Here is a 16,773-nt window from a genome sequence, read left to right on the forward strand (position 1 = left end):
TTTCCTATTTCAATTTTGACATACTGTGCTTTCGTCTTACAATGGAGTCGGTACATCTGTGCTTGGAATCTCGCACGTCTTTAATTTTACTAGCCAGGTGTATTCAAACTCAAATGGAGTCACTGTAGATCCCATGTTAAGGGATTTGTTAGGAAAGTGTATTGAAGGCAGGGTCTTTTTTTAAAGGACTGTGATAACAGGCGCTTACAGGACTAGAACTCTGGTGTGTTTTGTGATATAATTGTTTATCAGGATTTATTTTGTAGGACAATGAGTAAATCTGTATGTCTAGCTGAATCAAGCTGAATCTCCTTTTCCCCTGGAAAAGGAGAATTAATCATCAGCATGTTTGAGCTTCCTTCTTATTTACAGCGTGTTGTCTTGCTGTAAGTTGTACACAGTTGCAATGTGTGTCCTGCCATCCGTCATAAACATGTTCATCTTCTGGGAGAGGCCACCCCCCTCTTCAGCCTTGTGTGGTTTGTAGTACAGGCCATGCACTGTGCTGGGTCTGGGGGTTACAGAGATTAAACACACACCCACACACAGGATTAAACACACGCCCTGTGTATGTGTGTGAACACACAGGAAATGCGTGTGTATATATAGGTTGTGTTAGTGTTAGCAAGCAGGTACTTTGTGTTACACATTCAACACATGTTATTTTTATCTAATCCTCACAAATGCCCTGTGAGTTAGGTATTTATACCCACATTTTATAGATGTGGAAACGGGTTCAGGGAGAGAAACATGTCATTTTGTTAGTCACACCCCTACTAAGTGAAAGAGCAGGGATTTGAATGCTGGCTTGTCTGGTTCTAATCAGTGCTCTCCCGAGAAGCTCCAAGCCCAGTGAAGAGGATGGGTCCCAGAGAGGCAGGCAGATTGGGGCACAGCTCACACATCTGACTCATCAGTGACCCTGGATCAGAAGAAAGCATCCCTAGATACAAAAAGAGAAGGAGGTGTTATTGTAAATCCCACAGACTTGTAAAAGTAACATTATTTCTATGTTTTCTCTTCCCCAAACAAATTCATTATACAACAAAACAGGCATTTCTTTTTTTTTTTTTTTTTGAGATGGAATCTCAATCTGTCACCCAGGCTGGAGTGCAGTGGCGGGATCTCGGCTCACTGCAAGCTCCACCTCCCGGGTTCATGCCATTCTCCTGCCTCAGCCTCTCGAGTAGCTGGGACTATAGGCGCCCACCACCAGGCCTGGCTAATTTTTTGTATTTTTAGTAGAGACTGGGTTTCGCTGTTAGCCAGGATGGTCTCAATCTCCTGACCTCGTGATCCACCCACCTCGGCCTCCCAAAGTGCTGGGATTACAGGCGTGAGCCACCGCGCCTGGCCAACAGGCATTTCTTTAACACCTTTATAACTAAACCATAACTCTTAAGACCTTAACTTCTTACTGTTTGACTATTAAACAACATGAAACTATATTAGGTAGTCATCATGTATGATTGTAATTCACTGCTTAATGACTAAATGCGTTCTTATTAGATAGCAACTGGAAAAAAAGAATAATATGAAAATTAGTTGGAAAATTCGTTGAAATATACTTTAGCCATTTGAGGCTAAATAATCCACTTCACAAAACCCTATGAAGCCAGGGAATGGAGCTGCCAAAGACTGGTGCTGTGGGTCCCGGAATATTTTGTGTTAATGGGTGACATGGAATCAATAGAGTGCAATGAGAATTTTGTGAAATGCGGACGTAAGCAAAGACAATTGTTCTTTAGTTAAAAATGCTGAGTAATACATCAGAGGCTATAGAAAATGTCACTTTAAAGGAAGGTTAGAAATTTATTCAACATGAGTTAGAAGCAGGCAAAGAGGAATTCAGCAAAAATGTTTTTCAGAAAAAAGATTTTGTTCTGTTACTCAAAGGTGAGATTAATATATCATCTAGACATGGCTAGATCTCAAATTCTTAACATATTGACCACTGAAGTCTTGGAAGTATCTCAGAAACTAAAAAATTTTCAGTCTCTCTTTTTCTTTCTGTCTGTCTCTCTCTTTTTGAGACAGAGTCTTGTTCTGTACCCAGGCTGGAGAGCAGTGGTGCCATTCTAGGTCACCATAGCCCTGACCTCCTGGGATCAAGCAATCCTCCTGCCTTGGCTACCTCACGTGCCTCACAGTGTCTTTATGGCATACAAAGAAGAGCATGCTTCAAACTCCAAATGTGTATTTTAATTCAATTCAGGAGATTTCACATGCAGAGTCTGACTTTGTAAATGCTCTCCTAAAATCTCAGCTAACTCTTGAACTAACTGGGGGGAGAGGTGCCTGCCTGACATCCCAGACAGCTTCCCCGGCACATCTTCGTCCTTATGTCCACAGGATGGGAGGGGCCGTGGCTGGCCGTGTCTCCAGTGGGAAGGGCTGGGGCGGTGACGGGACCTTCCCTCTGGCCTGGGCGTGGCTTCAGCCGCTGTGTGGGGTGCCTTGCGGTCCTGGTCTGTGACAGCTGCAGGGGTGGGAGCTCCAGGTGTGTCCAGTTCCCTCAGAAAGCACAGGGTGTCTCCAGTTCTCTGCATGTGTTCTGATGTTCACTGTTTAGACAGCAGTAGCAAAAGGCTGCTGGGTATGTTAAGGTCCCCTCAGGCTGTCCTATCTTGTGGGGCTCTTCTCAAAGGAGGTCTGCATTCCTCAACACTGTCCTCGCCAGCCTAGAAGCAAATATTTCCTAGCTTTTGGGAATTTCTCCCTTTTATCTACATTTCCCTTCAAAAGGGGAGCAAGATCTAGATGGAGTTGACTTGAATGTCAGACCACACTGAGAAGAGCTCAGACACCACAGTGCTATTGAAACCTTCAGCGGACTTGACGGAACCACTGCCTCTGAGGCTCCGGCTCTGTTCTTATGCTTCCATCTACCTGCCTCCGACAGAGTCGGAGTGTTGCTCTGTCGCCCAGGCTGGAGTGCAGTGGCATGATCTTGGCTCACTGCAACCTCTGCCTCCTGGGTTCAAGTGATTCTCCCACCTCAGCCTCCTGAGTAGCTGGGTTTACAGGCATGCGCCATCATGCCTGGCTAATTTTTGTATATTTAGCAGAGATGGGATTTCACCATGTTGGCCAGGCTGGTCTCGAACTCCTGACCTCAGGTGATCCACCTGCCTCGGCCTCCCAAAGTGTTGGGATTACAGGCGTGAGCCACCGCACCTGGTCTGTCAGTCATTATTGATCTCAGACTTAGTTTTTAGATTTTTGCACTTGTGTTACTTCCAACCATTTATTTTACTGTATATAATATTCAGTTACAAATATATAATATTTCTAAATCGTTCCCTGTGAAATAATTTTAGACTCATAGAAAAGTTGGGAAGAAAGTAAGGAGTTCCCTTACATCCTCCACCGTCTTCCCCTGGGGTTAACGCCTTGTGTAGCCACCTCCACCCTCTTCCCCTGGGGTTAACATCTTATGTAGCCACCTCCACCCTCTTGCCCTGGGGTTAATGCCTTGTGTAGCCACCTCCACCCTCTTCCCCTGAGGTTAGTGTATTGTGTAGCCACCTCCACCCTCTTGCCCTGGGGTTAATGCCTTGTGTAGCCACCTCCACCCTCTTCCCCTGAGGTTAGTGTATTGTGTAGCCACCTTATAACCATCAAAACTAGGAGCTGAATGATGATGTAATACTATGAACTCTGCTACAGACCAATTCAGATTGCACCTGTTTTTCCAGGAACGCCCTTTTCCATGTTGCTGTGTTGAATCTCAGGTCCCATGTTGTGATTAGGTGTCCTGGCTCCTGGTTTCCCCCCGCCCCTGCCTAGGACAGTTCCACAGGCTCTCCTCGTCTCTCTCAGCCTGGGTGCCTTGAAGCCTTCTGTCAGTCACTTCGGAGCATGCCCCTCCGTCTGGGTTTATCTGGTGTTTCCCATGATTGGGTTGGTGACTCAGTTTTAGCTGGAATACAACAAAAGCCATGCTGATATCTGACCACTGGGTTAAGGCAGTGTCTGCCGTGTCTCCTCCTGGGAATGTTATTATTTTTCTCTTGGTAATTAATAAATACTTTAGTACTTGGCAAGTCTCTTGTCCCTCCGCAGACCTGTGCGCTGGGATTTGAGGTTCAGCAGTGAATCTGGCCTTCAGCACTGATTTCTGATGGGCTGGGTAAAGGGTGATTTTCTAGTTCCCTTTTCCTTTTACATTTGTTCTGCTAGGAGGCGCTGGCCTCTCCTCTGTGCATCTCCTCATTCAGCTGCTTGGCTGTATCCTTTTGGACTCAGGGATGCTGATTTTGTTCTGTGAGCTGTTACTTTGCTCAAATTGTTCCAGCTCTGGCCCTTGGGAGCTCCTTTCGGTTGTCACCTGCTTGCTCCAGTGTGCGTGCCTGCATCTTAGGAGCAATGGCTTATTTTCTGGGCCTGTAAAACGTTCCCAACTCATCTTGTATTTTCTGCCTCATTTCTACAATCCCAGAAGTCCTGGCTCCTGGACAAAGGGTGGCATCAGAGACTATCGATGTCTCAGGGAGCCGCGGGTCTTACATGCCCTGGAGACAGGGCTGGGTGACATATGGGTGCACACGGAGGCACACACTCGCTTATCGGTGTCCACTTCTGCATCTCACCGTCTGTGTACTAGAATCTGATTGGATCCCAGTCCAACTCCACAGGCTTCATTCAAGCCTTGCCCCTTTTCCTGAGCTGTAACTTGGTTCACCAGGGAGAAGCCTGGCTTTCACCTATTGTTGTTGTTTTTTCAGTCCTAGTGTTTATATCAAGCAGTTTCAGAATTAGTAACTCATATCTCTGTGAGAAACAAATGTGCAAACTAGAGTTCAGTGTTTCCTGCAATTAATTCCTTTCATCTTTAGCCATACAGTATCAAATCAAAATATTGCTTTCCAAAGTTACTTTATGTCTTTACGTTCTGGGTGGTAAGCAATTCATTTGCAACATAGTTACGTTCATTTGTTACTGTTCATATTTTGTTTTGGGTTCCCCTTGCTTTCAGGTTGGCGTTCCTCATTTATTTTGGGAAATGTGAAAGGCAGTGTGGTTGTAAGAGTCTGATCTACAGAACTGGAGCCCAGACCTTCTCCCCTCCTCCCTGCTCACCTGTCCCCATGCCCCTTACCTGTCTCCTTCCCACCTACCCTGTCACAGGCGACCAACCTGCTGGTTGCTTTTGCATGAAGGAGCAGAAACGTTTGCTTTCTTCTATCCTTCGCTGTCTTATATTAATATGAACCATTTTAACTTTAGTTTGGAATGAAGGAATTTGGTCATGTTTTGTAATCAAGTAATACAAAGAAGAGGTTTTGTCATATTTGGCCCATTTATGTCTCTAAACAACAATAATAATTTTAAAACCCCTATATGTCCAAGTCATTGTCTAGGTAAGGCAACAGTTATAATTAATTCAGCGACTGGATAGTCAAAGAAATTAACCGCTATTTTTCAGCACTAGGATGTGTTTGGCCCTCTTATAAGTTGCTCATTTGGGGAAGCCAAATGAGAGGGCGTGGGGTCTAGGGTGAGACCCTGGAGCTGGGAGTGGGAAGCTGGAAATCAGCATTTGCCCTCAAGGTGAGCAGCCAGGGTTGCAGACGTCAGGGACAGCGGGAGCCTCTGCTGGAATCTCTGCTAATGGCTGTCCATGTTTTGTGAGTGGCTTTGTCTGAGTCATATCGAGGGAACAGAATTAGAACCCAGTCCAAGAGAAGTGTGTATGATGCAAGAGAAGCCGGGGTCAGAACACCAACATGGGCAGCTCGAGGCTGGGATTGGGGTTTAAGGCAGGTTCCTGATCCCTGGCTCATGGCTACCTTTCTGCAACTGCAGCTCAGGGAAGGGTAGTGTCCCAGCTGCAGGCTGTGGGGTCCTGGCTCAGGGCATCTTGCATGCATGCATGTGTTTACCCAGATCCCAGGGTGGCAGCGGAGATGGCAGCTGTGATGAAGGAGGTGGGGCCAGAAGCATGTGGGGTCCCACAAGGGCACCAAGTGGGCCAGTGTGTGATTTGGTGTTCAGTGGATACCATTTCTTCATTACAGTGGTTTTTACCCTTCGTCACTGGCTGAGATTTGGGTTCAAGTATTCTTCCCCCAGATTGTGTGGCTGTTGTAAAGAATCTCTCGTTGAAGTAGAGGGTCACTTTTTAAAAGTGAAACTTGAATGATAAGTCACTCCAAAGGCCTAGGGCCGTCAACATGAGGCCAGTGAAGCAATTGTTTTCAGTGGGGCCCTTGTCTTCACTGCAGCCCCAGCCAGTGTGTCCCATTACACCAAAGTCAGGAGGCTGGTTGGACACATTTACAGCTATTTTATGAATGATCATGTGAAGGTGTACCTTTTTCCCTTGTCACCTATGTCAAAATAAAATTATGTTTCTTTTTTCTATAAGCAAATTTCTACTAATTTTGTGAGTAGAATGGATCACCATTGGAATGGGACATAGTGCAGCAGAACATAAACGCCGCAAAGGCGAAAACGCCGCCACTTCATGAAGCATTTGCAAGGCAACTTTTGTGGCCCAGTGAATTTCACCTGTTGGACAAAGCTGTGGCTGATACGGTGGAAACTCCACTAGCTTTTCTTCATGGCTCTGAGTCTAAACAGTGAGATTTCGGGGCTGTTTGCAATTTTACCCCATGGAAGAAGTTCTAGTCTCTCTCTCTTTCTCACACACACACACAAACACACACACACATATACACACACAGAGCAGAGGTTTGAACATCTTCGTCTATGCATCTAGGATACAATAGTTTTGACACATAATTTAGCTCTTTGAAGAAGACATATTTGAGTTAATGGAGATCAAGAAAACATTGTCTTCTCCCTAACACCCACGTGACGTGTGGGAGGATGAGCTCACACGGGGGGATGAGCTCACACAGGTGGATGAGCTCACACACGGGGATGAGCTCACACAGGGGGATGAGCTCACACGGGGGGAGGAGCTCACACGGGGGGAGGAGCTCACACGGGGGGATGAGCTCACACGGGGGGAGGAGCTCACACGGGGGGATGAGCTCACACGGGGGGATGAGCTGACACGGGGGGATGAGCTGACACCGGGGGATGAGCTGACACGGGGGGATGAGCTGACACGGGGGGATGAGCTGACACGGGGGGATGAGCTGACACAGGGAGGCAGTGATTGTTGCGTCCTCTGGGTGAGACTGACCAGCGTCAGCACGAACACAGCATTTCGTGCAGGATGCAAGACACCAGGCATGACGAAAATCATCCCCTTCTTCACAAGCAGGGAGCTCATCACAAATCCCCAAGCAGTATCCAGGCTTTGCAGGGCAGGGAAGCAGAGTGGCGCCTGGCAGGACTGAGGGCCTTACTGATGTGTGGAGGCTTAGGCTGGAATCCTGCCCCATGGGTCTGTGTGTGTGCAGGAAGCACACATAGCCAAGTTGGCCGTGCCTGGTTGTGTGTGTGTGTGTATGTGCATTTGTTTGAACTTTGACCCTCATCAGTTCCAACAAGAGAGGGTGACAAGATGACTAAGGCCCATCAGTGTTGGCAAAACAAGTTTTTCTGACTCTCACCAGAAGAGTTCCACACCCTTGTTGAACCCTGTTTCCTTGGATGGGGTACATTTAGTCAATAAACGATTACAGTGGGCTCAGTTCCCCATTGATCTGCAATTTCCGATTTGCTGATTGGTCTGTAAAGTGTCCAGTTGTAAATGCATCCGGGGGGATAAAGAAGTCTTTCTTAGTCAAGCTGTGATGTCCCTACAGTGTGTCAGTGTCTCTTTGCCTTCAGGTCTCTGCACAGATGGGCTTCTTGCTGCTCCTCGCACGCCAGGGTTTGGGATTGAGTGGCTAATCCGCTGCCTGGTATATGTTCTGTGCAAGGTTTTTCTTTTCTGCAGAGCTGAGAATCACCATGTAAAGTCTAATTTCCCTTTTATACATGGATGAGTAGGTCTGAGTGCTGGAATGGCCCATCAATCCCTTTAGTAATAGCGACCTGCTGTGAGCTCACAGGACGGCTGGTGTGGCCACTAATGTTCACCTGCCCTCAGCCACACCACGGATGGAGAATCTGGCAAGTCCCTGTCACCTCGAATGTGAGCGCCAGCCTGCAGCTTGCAAACATGGCACTCTTGGCCCGGCCGGCTCTGGCTGCTGAGTGTTGGGATCCTGGGGTCATGGCCTCATCGCTTCTCCTTCCCTCTCCTACTCCCCACGCATCCCGTGCTGACTGTGGACTGAGAGCAGCTTGGCAGAGCCTGGGGCTCTGCTGCGGGGTCAGCCTTCGTGAGGCTCCCGGGTCAGCAACGTACAGAACTGCAGATGCGGGACTGAGAGATTCCTGAAGGATTGCCCGGTCCGATTCTCCCGCCTCTTTCCGGGGAGGGGCAGCTTACGGGAAAAGGGAGATAATTAACATATTGTGAAGGGCTAAAGGGGTCACTTTTACATTATGTGCATTCTAACACAGTTTTTAAAAGTTTAGATAGAAACAAAGTGCTCACACTGCCCTGCCTTCTAAGGCGGCATGAACTCGCTCCCACATCGGTAACAGGGGAGGCCAACCTGATTATTGTAGACAAATGTGTATCAATTATGTTCCAAAGTTGCTTCAATAGATGTTGAGCATATCTTCTTGGATTCCTAAAACAACCCCACATGGGCAGTGTTAGATCCGCCCTTCTCTGTCCAGGATCCGAGAGGCCAAGTCTCAGGCTGAAGCCAACCCACAAAACCATCCCTGGGAACAGCCATTTCGGTCACTCCGGCTTGGTGTGCGCCAGGATCCTGCTGTGCCTTCACAGAACTCCCACTTTCTATCTGGACAGACTCGATTCCGACACACACTGCAAGCACCACCACCAGAGACCAGGACACAGAGCCAAGCATTTATTTTTACATAAATACTTTTTGAGACAGGGTCTCGCTCTGTCGGCCAGGCTGGAGTGCAGTGGTGTGATCATAGCTCACTGCAGCCTTGACCTCCTCAGGCTCTGGCTCAGGCAGTCCTCCTGCCTCAGCCTCCTGAGTAGCTGAGACTACAGGTGCTTGCCACTACACCCGGCTAATTTTTGTATTTTTGTAGAGACAGGGTCTGCTTTGTGGTCCAGGCTGGTCTCCAACTCCTGGCCTCATGTGTTCCTCCTGCCTTCGCCTCCCAAAGTGCTGGGGTTACAGGTGTGAGCCACCACACCCGGCCTGAGCTATGCATTTATTATGGGCTTAACATGTATTTGTTGAAGGAAAGAATAACAGAGAAAAAGACTATGATGGTGAGGAGGGCTGGAGAATTCCTTTTCCCAGAGGAACTCAAGGCATTCTTGGTTGCCGGCAAGGGTAAGGAAAGATGCCACAAGCAGCACAGCTGGCTCTCTGTGCACCCAGCCCACTTCCCTGAGCTCCGGCTGTTCTGGAGCTGGTGCCTGAGAGAAACAGGTCCACATTCCAGCTCTCGTGTGGCCCTGGAGTCAGTCCTGTTTTCTTGCGCCCTTGACTATGACTTCCACAGATCTCTCAGGCTCCCTCTAAACTGAAATAATGTTGGGAAATAACTTATACACTTTTGTCTGCAGTAAACAGTTTGGCCGTATATGTTGCAGATGTGGGAACCTTAGAAGGCGGGAATGTATGAGCACCTTGTTTTTGTCTAAACTTTAAAATATTGTAGCATAATACACATAATGTAAAAGTTAGCATTTTAACCACCTTTAAGGGTACTGTTCAGTGGTGTTAAGTACATTCACATCATTGTGCAGCCACCACCACCCAGGACCTTTTCGTCCTCCCACCCGAAACTCTGTTCCCATTAAACCCTCACTCCCCATTCCCCTCCCCCAGCCCCAGTACCCACAGTTCTACTTCCTGTCTCTGTGAATCTGACTACCCTAAGCCCTTCATAGGAGTACATATTTGTCTCTTCGTGACAGGCTTATTTTACTCAGCAAAATGTCCTCAGAGTTCATCCACATTGCAGCAGTTGTTGGGATTTCCCTCATGTATTTACAGACCACATTCTATTGATCCGTTCATCACCAATGGACGTTTGGGCTGCTTCCCCACCGGAGCAGTCATGAACGATGCTACGAAGGATGTGGGTGTGACAATCTCTCTCCAAGACCCCGTGTTCAATTCTTCGGGGTATCTACACAAGTGCGATTGCTGGATCATGTAGTAGTTCTAGCTTTAATTTTTTGAGGAACTACCATACTATATAGAGTAATGTTAAGTCCATTATGTTGTGACAAGTATATATTAAATAATATACCTTTAAAAATTAAGTATCATTTAATTTTAGAAAGTTTTCAGATCTGGGTTACTGATGTGTCAATACATTCATAACAGCCAGAATAATCTATTGTGACATTGGCATCAGCAAGTTAGAGAAGGCTGTCACAGCAAAGGGACATTGCCCTGTAGACATTGTGTGTGTGACATGGAGACTGTTAACTCAGATACGTTCCTGTTGCTATTTTAAAGAGATGCTAAGATCTCATCCAGTGAGCGTATGAGAATCGGGGGGAGTGAAGAGATGGCCTGGCTGCAGATATGTGAGCCGACGGAGAAGGATAAAGGAAAATACACTTTTGAGATTTTTGATGGCAAAGATAACCATCAACGCTCCCTCGACCTGTCCGGACAAGGTAAGAGAATTCTTTAGCGTTTAATAATTTCCTACTTAAAAATCCATTTAGATGCTGAAGGGAGGGAATACAATATGAATACAGGAGACTATGAATTTATGATTTTCATTTAGAGAAAATGAAAACATAAGTTTATTCATTTTTTTAATATATCAGTTTTCATGAACCAGATTCAGTGGTAGAATATTTGAGTGAATAAATAAAATCCGAACACTGAAATGATTAGTAACGTATGAACTATTTCCTTACAGCTTTTGATGAAGCATTTGCAGAATTCCAGCAACTCAAGTAAGATTTGTGTATTTAGTTACTATGGTATCATCCTGGGGGCAGTTGGGTCCCAGTCGTTTTGGCTGCATGTGGGAATCTGTATGGAAGCCTGCGTGACCCAAAGAAAGAGCCATTCCTGGGACAGAAGTTTAAGCAGTGCAGTATGTGGAGGGATGGGCATTCTCCTAAACCAGAAATGCATTTATAAACGGACTGTCCAGAGTCATCGGAACCCTGGATGAATTTCAGAAATCATTATTGTGAGAGTTGAAGAAAGAGGAAAGAAACACGCAAAGCAGATTAACAGTCAAAGACAGGTTTATTTTGGAGAATAAACCTGAGTGGGGCTTCTGGCCGATTTCGGTCAGGAGCACTTTCTCTTACAGACTAAGGGTATTTAAGGGTTCTGGCTCAGGCTGGGAATGTTTCTGTGTGGAGGAGAGTTTTATTGTGAGGTTGGAATGCCTCTGGTTGGAGGGGAGCTTATCTCAGGGTTGGAATGTTTTTGATTGGAGGGTAGGTTATCCCAGGGTTGGTATGTTTCTGGTTGGAGGTGTCATTTGTGGTTTATGATCATGCTGACCTTAGCCCTTAAGCTGATGTTTTTGGGCTGGACTTAGGCGGTTTCTAATCAAGGAAAACTTAAAATGGCGATGCTAGTCAAAGATGGCGATGCTGCTGCTCTGTCAATTATCATCAGAGCAGCACATCACACAGAGCAACTTTTTAAGGAAAATTTGGGGTTTTCAAATGCACCATCGAGTTTTCGCATATCCGAAGCTGACCACAGTCCTTGGCCCATGCTAGCTTATTTAATAAAGATTTGTTGACTGGGTGCAGGGACGAGCAAGATAGATGCGAAACTGACAAATTCCGAAAATATCTCAAGTCTCCAGTGCAATCTAGTGAATTTGTGGAAAAAAAAAATCTCTTCAACCTGTGAGCTGGAATGCTAAACTTTTCTGTGGGTTTTAGCATCTGGATAATAGGGCATTTTCCACCTCAAATGGGCAGTGGGAAACATCAGGAAAAATCGATGATATCCATCCTGGGATCCTGTGACCTGAACATGTTCTTCTAAGAGAATGCAAACGTATTTCCTTCTTCTTTTGCTCTCATCACTAGTGAGCCTCTCAGCTGTGCATTTTGTTGGAAGCACTTTCTCATACTCTCTTTTCATTCTCTCCTTTCTGCCTCCTTTAACTTTTAGAGCTGCTGCTTTTGCAGAGAAGAGTAAGTACTTGTTAGATTGTAACCAGGATGGTGAATTATTTTGGGTGGGGCAAAAGGGTCCATATTTTGGAGTACCAACTTTGTGTATTAAATAATAACTAGCAATCCCCCACCCTGAAGTAACAACGCCACCAACACCGCACCGTGTCCTGCAGCCCCATGTCCTGCACCACTGGTCCCTGCACTGCTTTCGGCCTTAGCCCCGTCACCTCTCAGACACCCTCCCTCCCTCCTGTCCTCCATCCTCCCTTGCAGAACCTGCAGCCCAGACACCCAGGGCCTGTTCAGTTTCTTTCCCTCCCTTTGTCCCTCGCCTCCCCTCCCCTCCCTCCCTCCCTTTCTTCCTTTATTCTTTTTTTTTTTTTTTTGACAGAGTCTTGCTCTGTCACCCAGGCTAGAGTGCAATGGCATGATCTCGGCCCACTGCAACCTCTGCCTCCTGGGTTCAAGCGATTCTCCTGCCTCAACTTCCTGAGTAGCTGGGATTACAGGAACCCACCATCATGCCCGGCTAATTTTTGTATTTTTAGTAGAGACAGGGTTTCACCATGTTGGCCAGGCTGGTCTCTAACTCCTGACCTCAGATGACCTGCCTGCCTCGGCCTCCCAAAGTGTTGGGATTACAGGCGTGAGCCACTGCACCTGGCCAGGACCCCGTCACTTTCTGCCCAACTCACGGACACACGCGGCTCTCCAGGCCTTCTGTCCTTGGTGAATCTGTGCTTGGTGAATTCTTCACCCTTCAAGCCCAGCCCCCATCTCACATTTCCTCTGGAGTGTTTCACCCCCGACCCTTTCACAGAGTCTATTTTCTCCTCATCTACCTTCCCTTGGCTTTGGTTTATCCCTCAACTGTAAACATATACATCGTTTTCTTTGGTGCTCGCTCTCTCCTGAGCATAAGCTCCTCCCCACGTTCACCTTGGTACCCACTGCTGCTTACATGGCCCCTGCTCCGCGGGAACGTCCCGCAGATGTTTTCCTAACCGAGGTGCTTTCCTGTTGCAGATCGGGGCAGGTTGATTGGCGGCTTGCCTGACGTGGTGACCATCATGGAGGGGAAGGTGAGGATTCTAAACTCGGCCGGGGTGGGGGTGTCAGCACGGTGCGATGGACGCAACCCTTCCACTTGGGGCGGAGCAGAGGGAACCCAGTAAGGGGCTTCTGTGTCCTCACTCAGCCTGCAGGGAACCCAGAGTCCCCCAACTTTCCTGCCTCTCCTGGATGGCTTGGAATAACCCCTGTATTCTCAAAGGAAGGAATCACATAACATTCCGAATCCACAAACCTGTGTTCACAGGAACACATTGTGCCACTCAGGCACCTCAAGGCAGGCGCTGTGGCTGTGGGTGTTTCTAGGCCCTCAGGGTCTGCCAGGGTCTAGTGCCACCTGCCCCTGTGGCCATTCACCCAGAGGAGCAACTGCAGGATGAGGTGGCCACACCCGCCATGACCCGCCTGCCTGTGTGAAGGTGCAAGCCCCCGCTTCCAGTGTGAAACAGCACAGCTTTTACAACACGAAGGAAAAAAAATCTCTGTTCCTATTCTCAAGGTCATTGTGGAACACATCGTAGAAGCCACTTATTGGAGTTTAATTTGTTGCCTGTCAGGAGAATTATTGATATCTAATTGATACTTCTCTGGTTGCTTCAGTGGGTCTAACTCAATGTCACAGGGACAGAGATACTTCAGAGAATTTTATTAGGCCAAAAGACAAAAATTTATAGACCTCTTCTTTAGTAGCTAAAGGAAGCCTAGAGAGCTCTTGAGATCTCATCTTAAGGATGTAATTGAGAAATTAGCAATCGTTTTACTTTATCCTAGGCATGTTTTAACTAAGCTTCAAGAATGCATTTTTTTTGCCTCCAATTTACCGGTTATAAAACAATATATTCATTGGGTTTGCCAGAGGAACTGGTAAGAGGGATCCATAAGTCTAAATAGAAAGGAAATTTGGGAGCGGACTGGATATATCTGCTATAAAACATAGAGCTTAATTAAATTACTTTCGAATTCTTTAGCTGACTTGGGCTATGGATAAAAGCTAAGAATAGGACACATGCTCACTGATTTTTTTATGAGCTCCCCTGTGAAGTGGTGAACCTGTTCGCTGCTGTCCTCTGGCTGTTCTGTCTAGAGCGGCTGTCATGTACATAAAGCCTTGTTGCTGAACAAATGATTGAAGGACCAATAAATATAACTGAGTGTGACCTGGAGCGCACCGTCTGAGGGGGTGATACGACTTTCCTTTTTCTAACTCTTCCTTCTCCACCAACCTCTTCCTTCCAAAGACCTTGAATCTAACCTGCACGGTGTTTGGAAACCCTGACCCCGAAGTGGTTTGGTTCAAGAACGACCAGGACATCCAGCTCAGTGAGCACTTCTCAGTGAAGGTGGAGCAGGCCAAGTACGTCAGCATGACCATCAAAGGCGTGACCTCCGAGGACTCGGGCAAGTACAGCATCAACATCAAGAACAAGTATGGCGGGGAGAAGATTGACGTGACGGTGAGCGTGTACAAATACGGGGAGAAGATCCCAGACATGGCCCCGCCCCAGCAAGCCAAGCCCAAGCTCATCCCGGCGTCTGCCTCAGCGCCAGGCCAGTGAAGGCGTTTTCCTAGCCTGGAGATGGGAAAATATGCTTGGCAGAGACAGGAATGCTGTGTGCTTGTTCCAAAGGAGCGGCCGGCGTCCCAGTGGCGTCCTGTATGGGCTGATAGTTGATCACACATTGTGCTTTTGATTTTTGCATTTGGTGATGAATATTTTATACCCGTCTAAGGGAGAAAGCTAATGTTTTCCACAAGACTGAACAACGTGTATTTACACGAGGGTAGATGGCAGATGCCTGACAGAATGGGTTGGCAGACAACACACTAGCGTTTTCACGGGTGTGGGCACATGGGCGTGGCACCCGGACGTGTGCAGCATATGGCGGTCTGTGTGAAGCTACCGTGCTTCTCTTTGGGGGCCGCGAGATCTAGCATCTCTGAAATCCTGGCTGTGGAGCCTTTGAAGCATGTGTTACCTGGTTAAGCTTGTTTTCTCTTGCTTTAGGCAAATAAAACTTTAAAAATCACCTTGTTGTGGTTTTCCTGTACCAAATCACACCTACCTGCACCTGCTCACCCTCCTGGCTTGTTTAATTATGGGTTATCATGCACTTTCACGGCTGGTGGGGTGCAGACAGCGCACTCACACTCCAGAGAGCAGGGCATGGTGAATCACACCCCCAAAGCCCCTCCGACCCACGAGGCTGGGCTGTCGGCCCCCAGCGGCACCCAAGACATGCCAGTCCTAAGAAGTGTGCGTTTTGTGCAAGGCTTAGAAATACCATGCATCTAAAAGTCTCTGTAGAGGAAAACAAAATGCATAGATGGCTCTGTTCTTTTTTAGTGTGCTAATGAATTAGGAAGGGATTTCAAAAGAAAGAAGGCACTCATTTGGAATGATCACTGTAGTAGTCATGGAGGAAAAATAAAAACTTGGCTGCCTACACAAGGCCTCTTGGTGAAGTTAAAAAACATGCTTAGGAGGAACATACCCTCTCTTTGAACTTTTTCTTCCTTTGTTTGGAAAGAGGCTGAAATTCTTCTGGCATAAAAATCCCATTTCAATATTTTGGTTTTATTGTTGCTTTATAACAGAAAAAGCTTTGATAATTAAGAATGTTTTACCTTTCTGTGTCATTAAGGGCAATCCAAATTTTATGAGATTTTGTTATATTTTTCTAAGGTAATAATACAAATCCTGAGAATTAAATGTGTCCTCAATAACATAAAGCTGGCTGAGCTGGTTTCCATGGCAGTAAAGTGAGTATCAGCAAGAATTTTATTTTTATTATTTCTCCCTTGTCTGTCGTGCAGGTGAACTTTAGCGGAGTTTGTTCTTATTGCGTGGTGGAGCCGCATTTTCCAAAGCTTGGCAAGGGTAGGCACAGACAGTCTCAATTTGACCTTGATTTAGTTAAACAGATTTTGTTTATTTTCCAGTTTAAACAGTCATTTTTGTTTAGCAGTCGTGGTTCATGGGAAAGAATTCAAATGGTTGTGAATTTCTTGAAGCCGTATGTACTATTTTTAATAGACCCCCTTTTTGAGCAGTTTTGGGTTCACAGCAAAGTTAAAAGGAAGGTAGAGATCTCCACTCCAACCCCTACCCCACCACAGCTTCCCCCACTACCAACACCTCCCACCAGAGGGGTGGGCTTGTTACAACCGCTGCACCCACACTGACACGTCACCGTCGCTGCAAGCCAGTTTATCCTGGGCTTGCTCTTGGTGCTTGTTACAACTGCTGCACCCACACTGAAGTGCCACCATCGCCAGGGGCCACAGTTTACCCTGGGCTCACCCCCGGTGCTTGTTACAACCGCTGCACCCACACTGACACGTCACCATTGCCGCAGGCTGGAGTTTACCCTGGGCTCACCCCCGGCGCTTGTTACAACCACTGCACCCACACTGACATGTCACCATCGCCACAGGCTGGAGTTTACCCTGGGCTCGCTTCTGGCGCTTGTTACAATCACTGCACACACACTGATGTGTCACCATTGCCAGGGGCTGGAGTTTACCCTGGGCTCACTCCTGGTGCTGTTGGCTCTGTGGGTTTGGTCAGGTGATCAGGACTCAGGTCCACTATTGTTGCATCATGCACAGTCTTTTC

The 16,773-nt window shown here is 47.1% G+C and overlaps 1 protein-coding gene across 1 annotated transcript in view; it reads left to right on the plus strand.

The window, feature by feature from the left end:
• MYOM2 (myomesin 2) overlaps positions 1–15,184 on the plus strand; it is a 100,607-nt gene extending 85,423 nt beyond the window's left edge. Inside the window, exons 33-37 of the mRNA XM_054498927.2 lie at positions 10,437–10,600; positions 10,852–10,888; positions 12,081–12,103; positions 13,112–13,167; positions 14,395–15,184. Of these exons, the coding sequence (XP_054354902.1) occupies positions 10,437–10,600; positions 10,852–10,888; positions 12,081–12,103; positions 13,112–13,167; positions 14,395–14,712 (598 nt within the window). The 3' untranslated portion in view covers positions 14,713–15,184. The remainder of the gene's footprint in view (positions 1–10,436; positions 10,601–10,851; positions 10,889–12,080; positions 12,104–13,111; positions 13,168–14,394) is intronic.
• The last annotated feature ends 1,589 nt before the right edge of the window (positions 15,185–16,773 follow it).

Source organism: Pongo pygmaeus, chromosome 7, assembly GCF_028885625.2.
Source record: "Pongo pygmaeus isolate AG05252 chromosome 7, NHGRI_mPonPyg2-v2.0_pri, whole genome shotgun sequence".
Classification (NCBI taxonomy): Eukaryota; Metazoa; Chordata; class Mammalia; order Primates; family Hominidae; genus Pongo; species Pongo pygmaeus.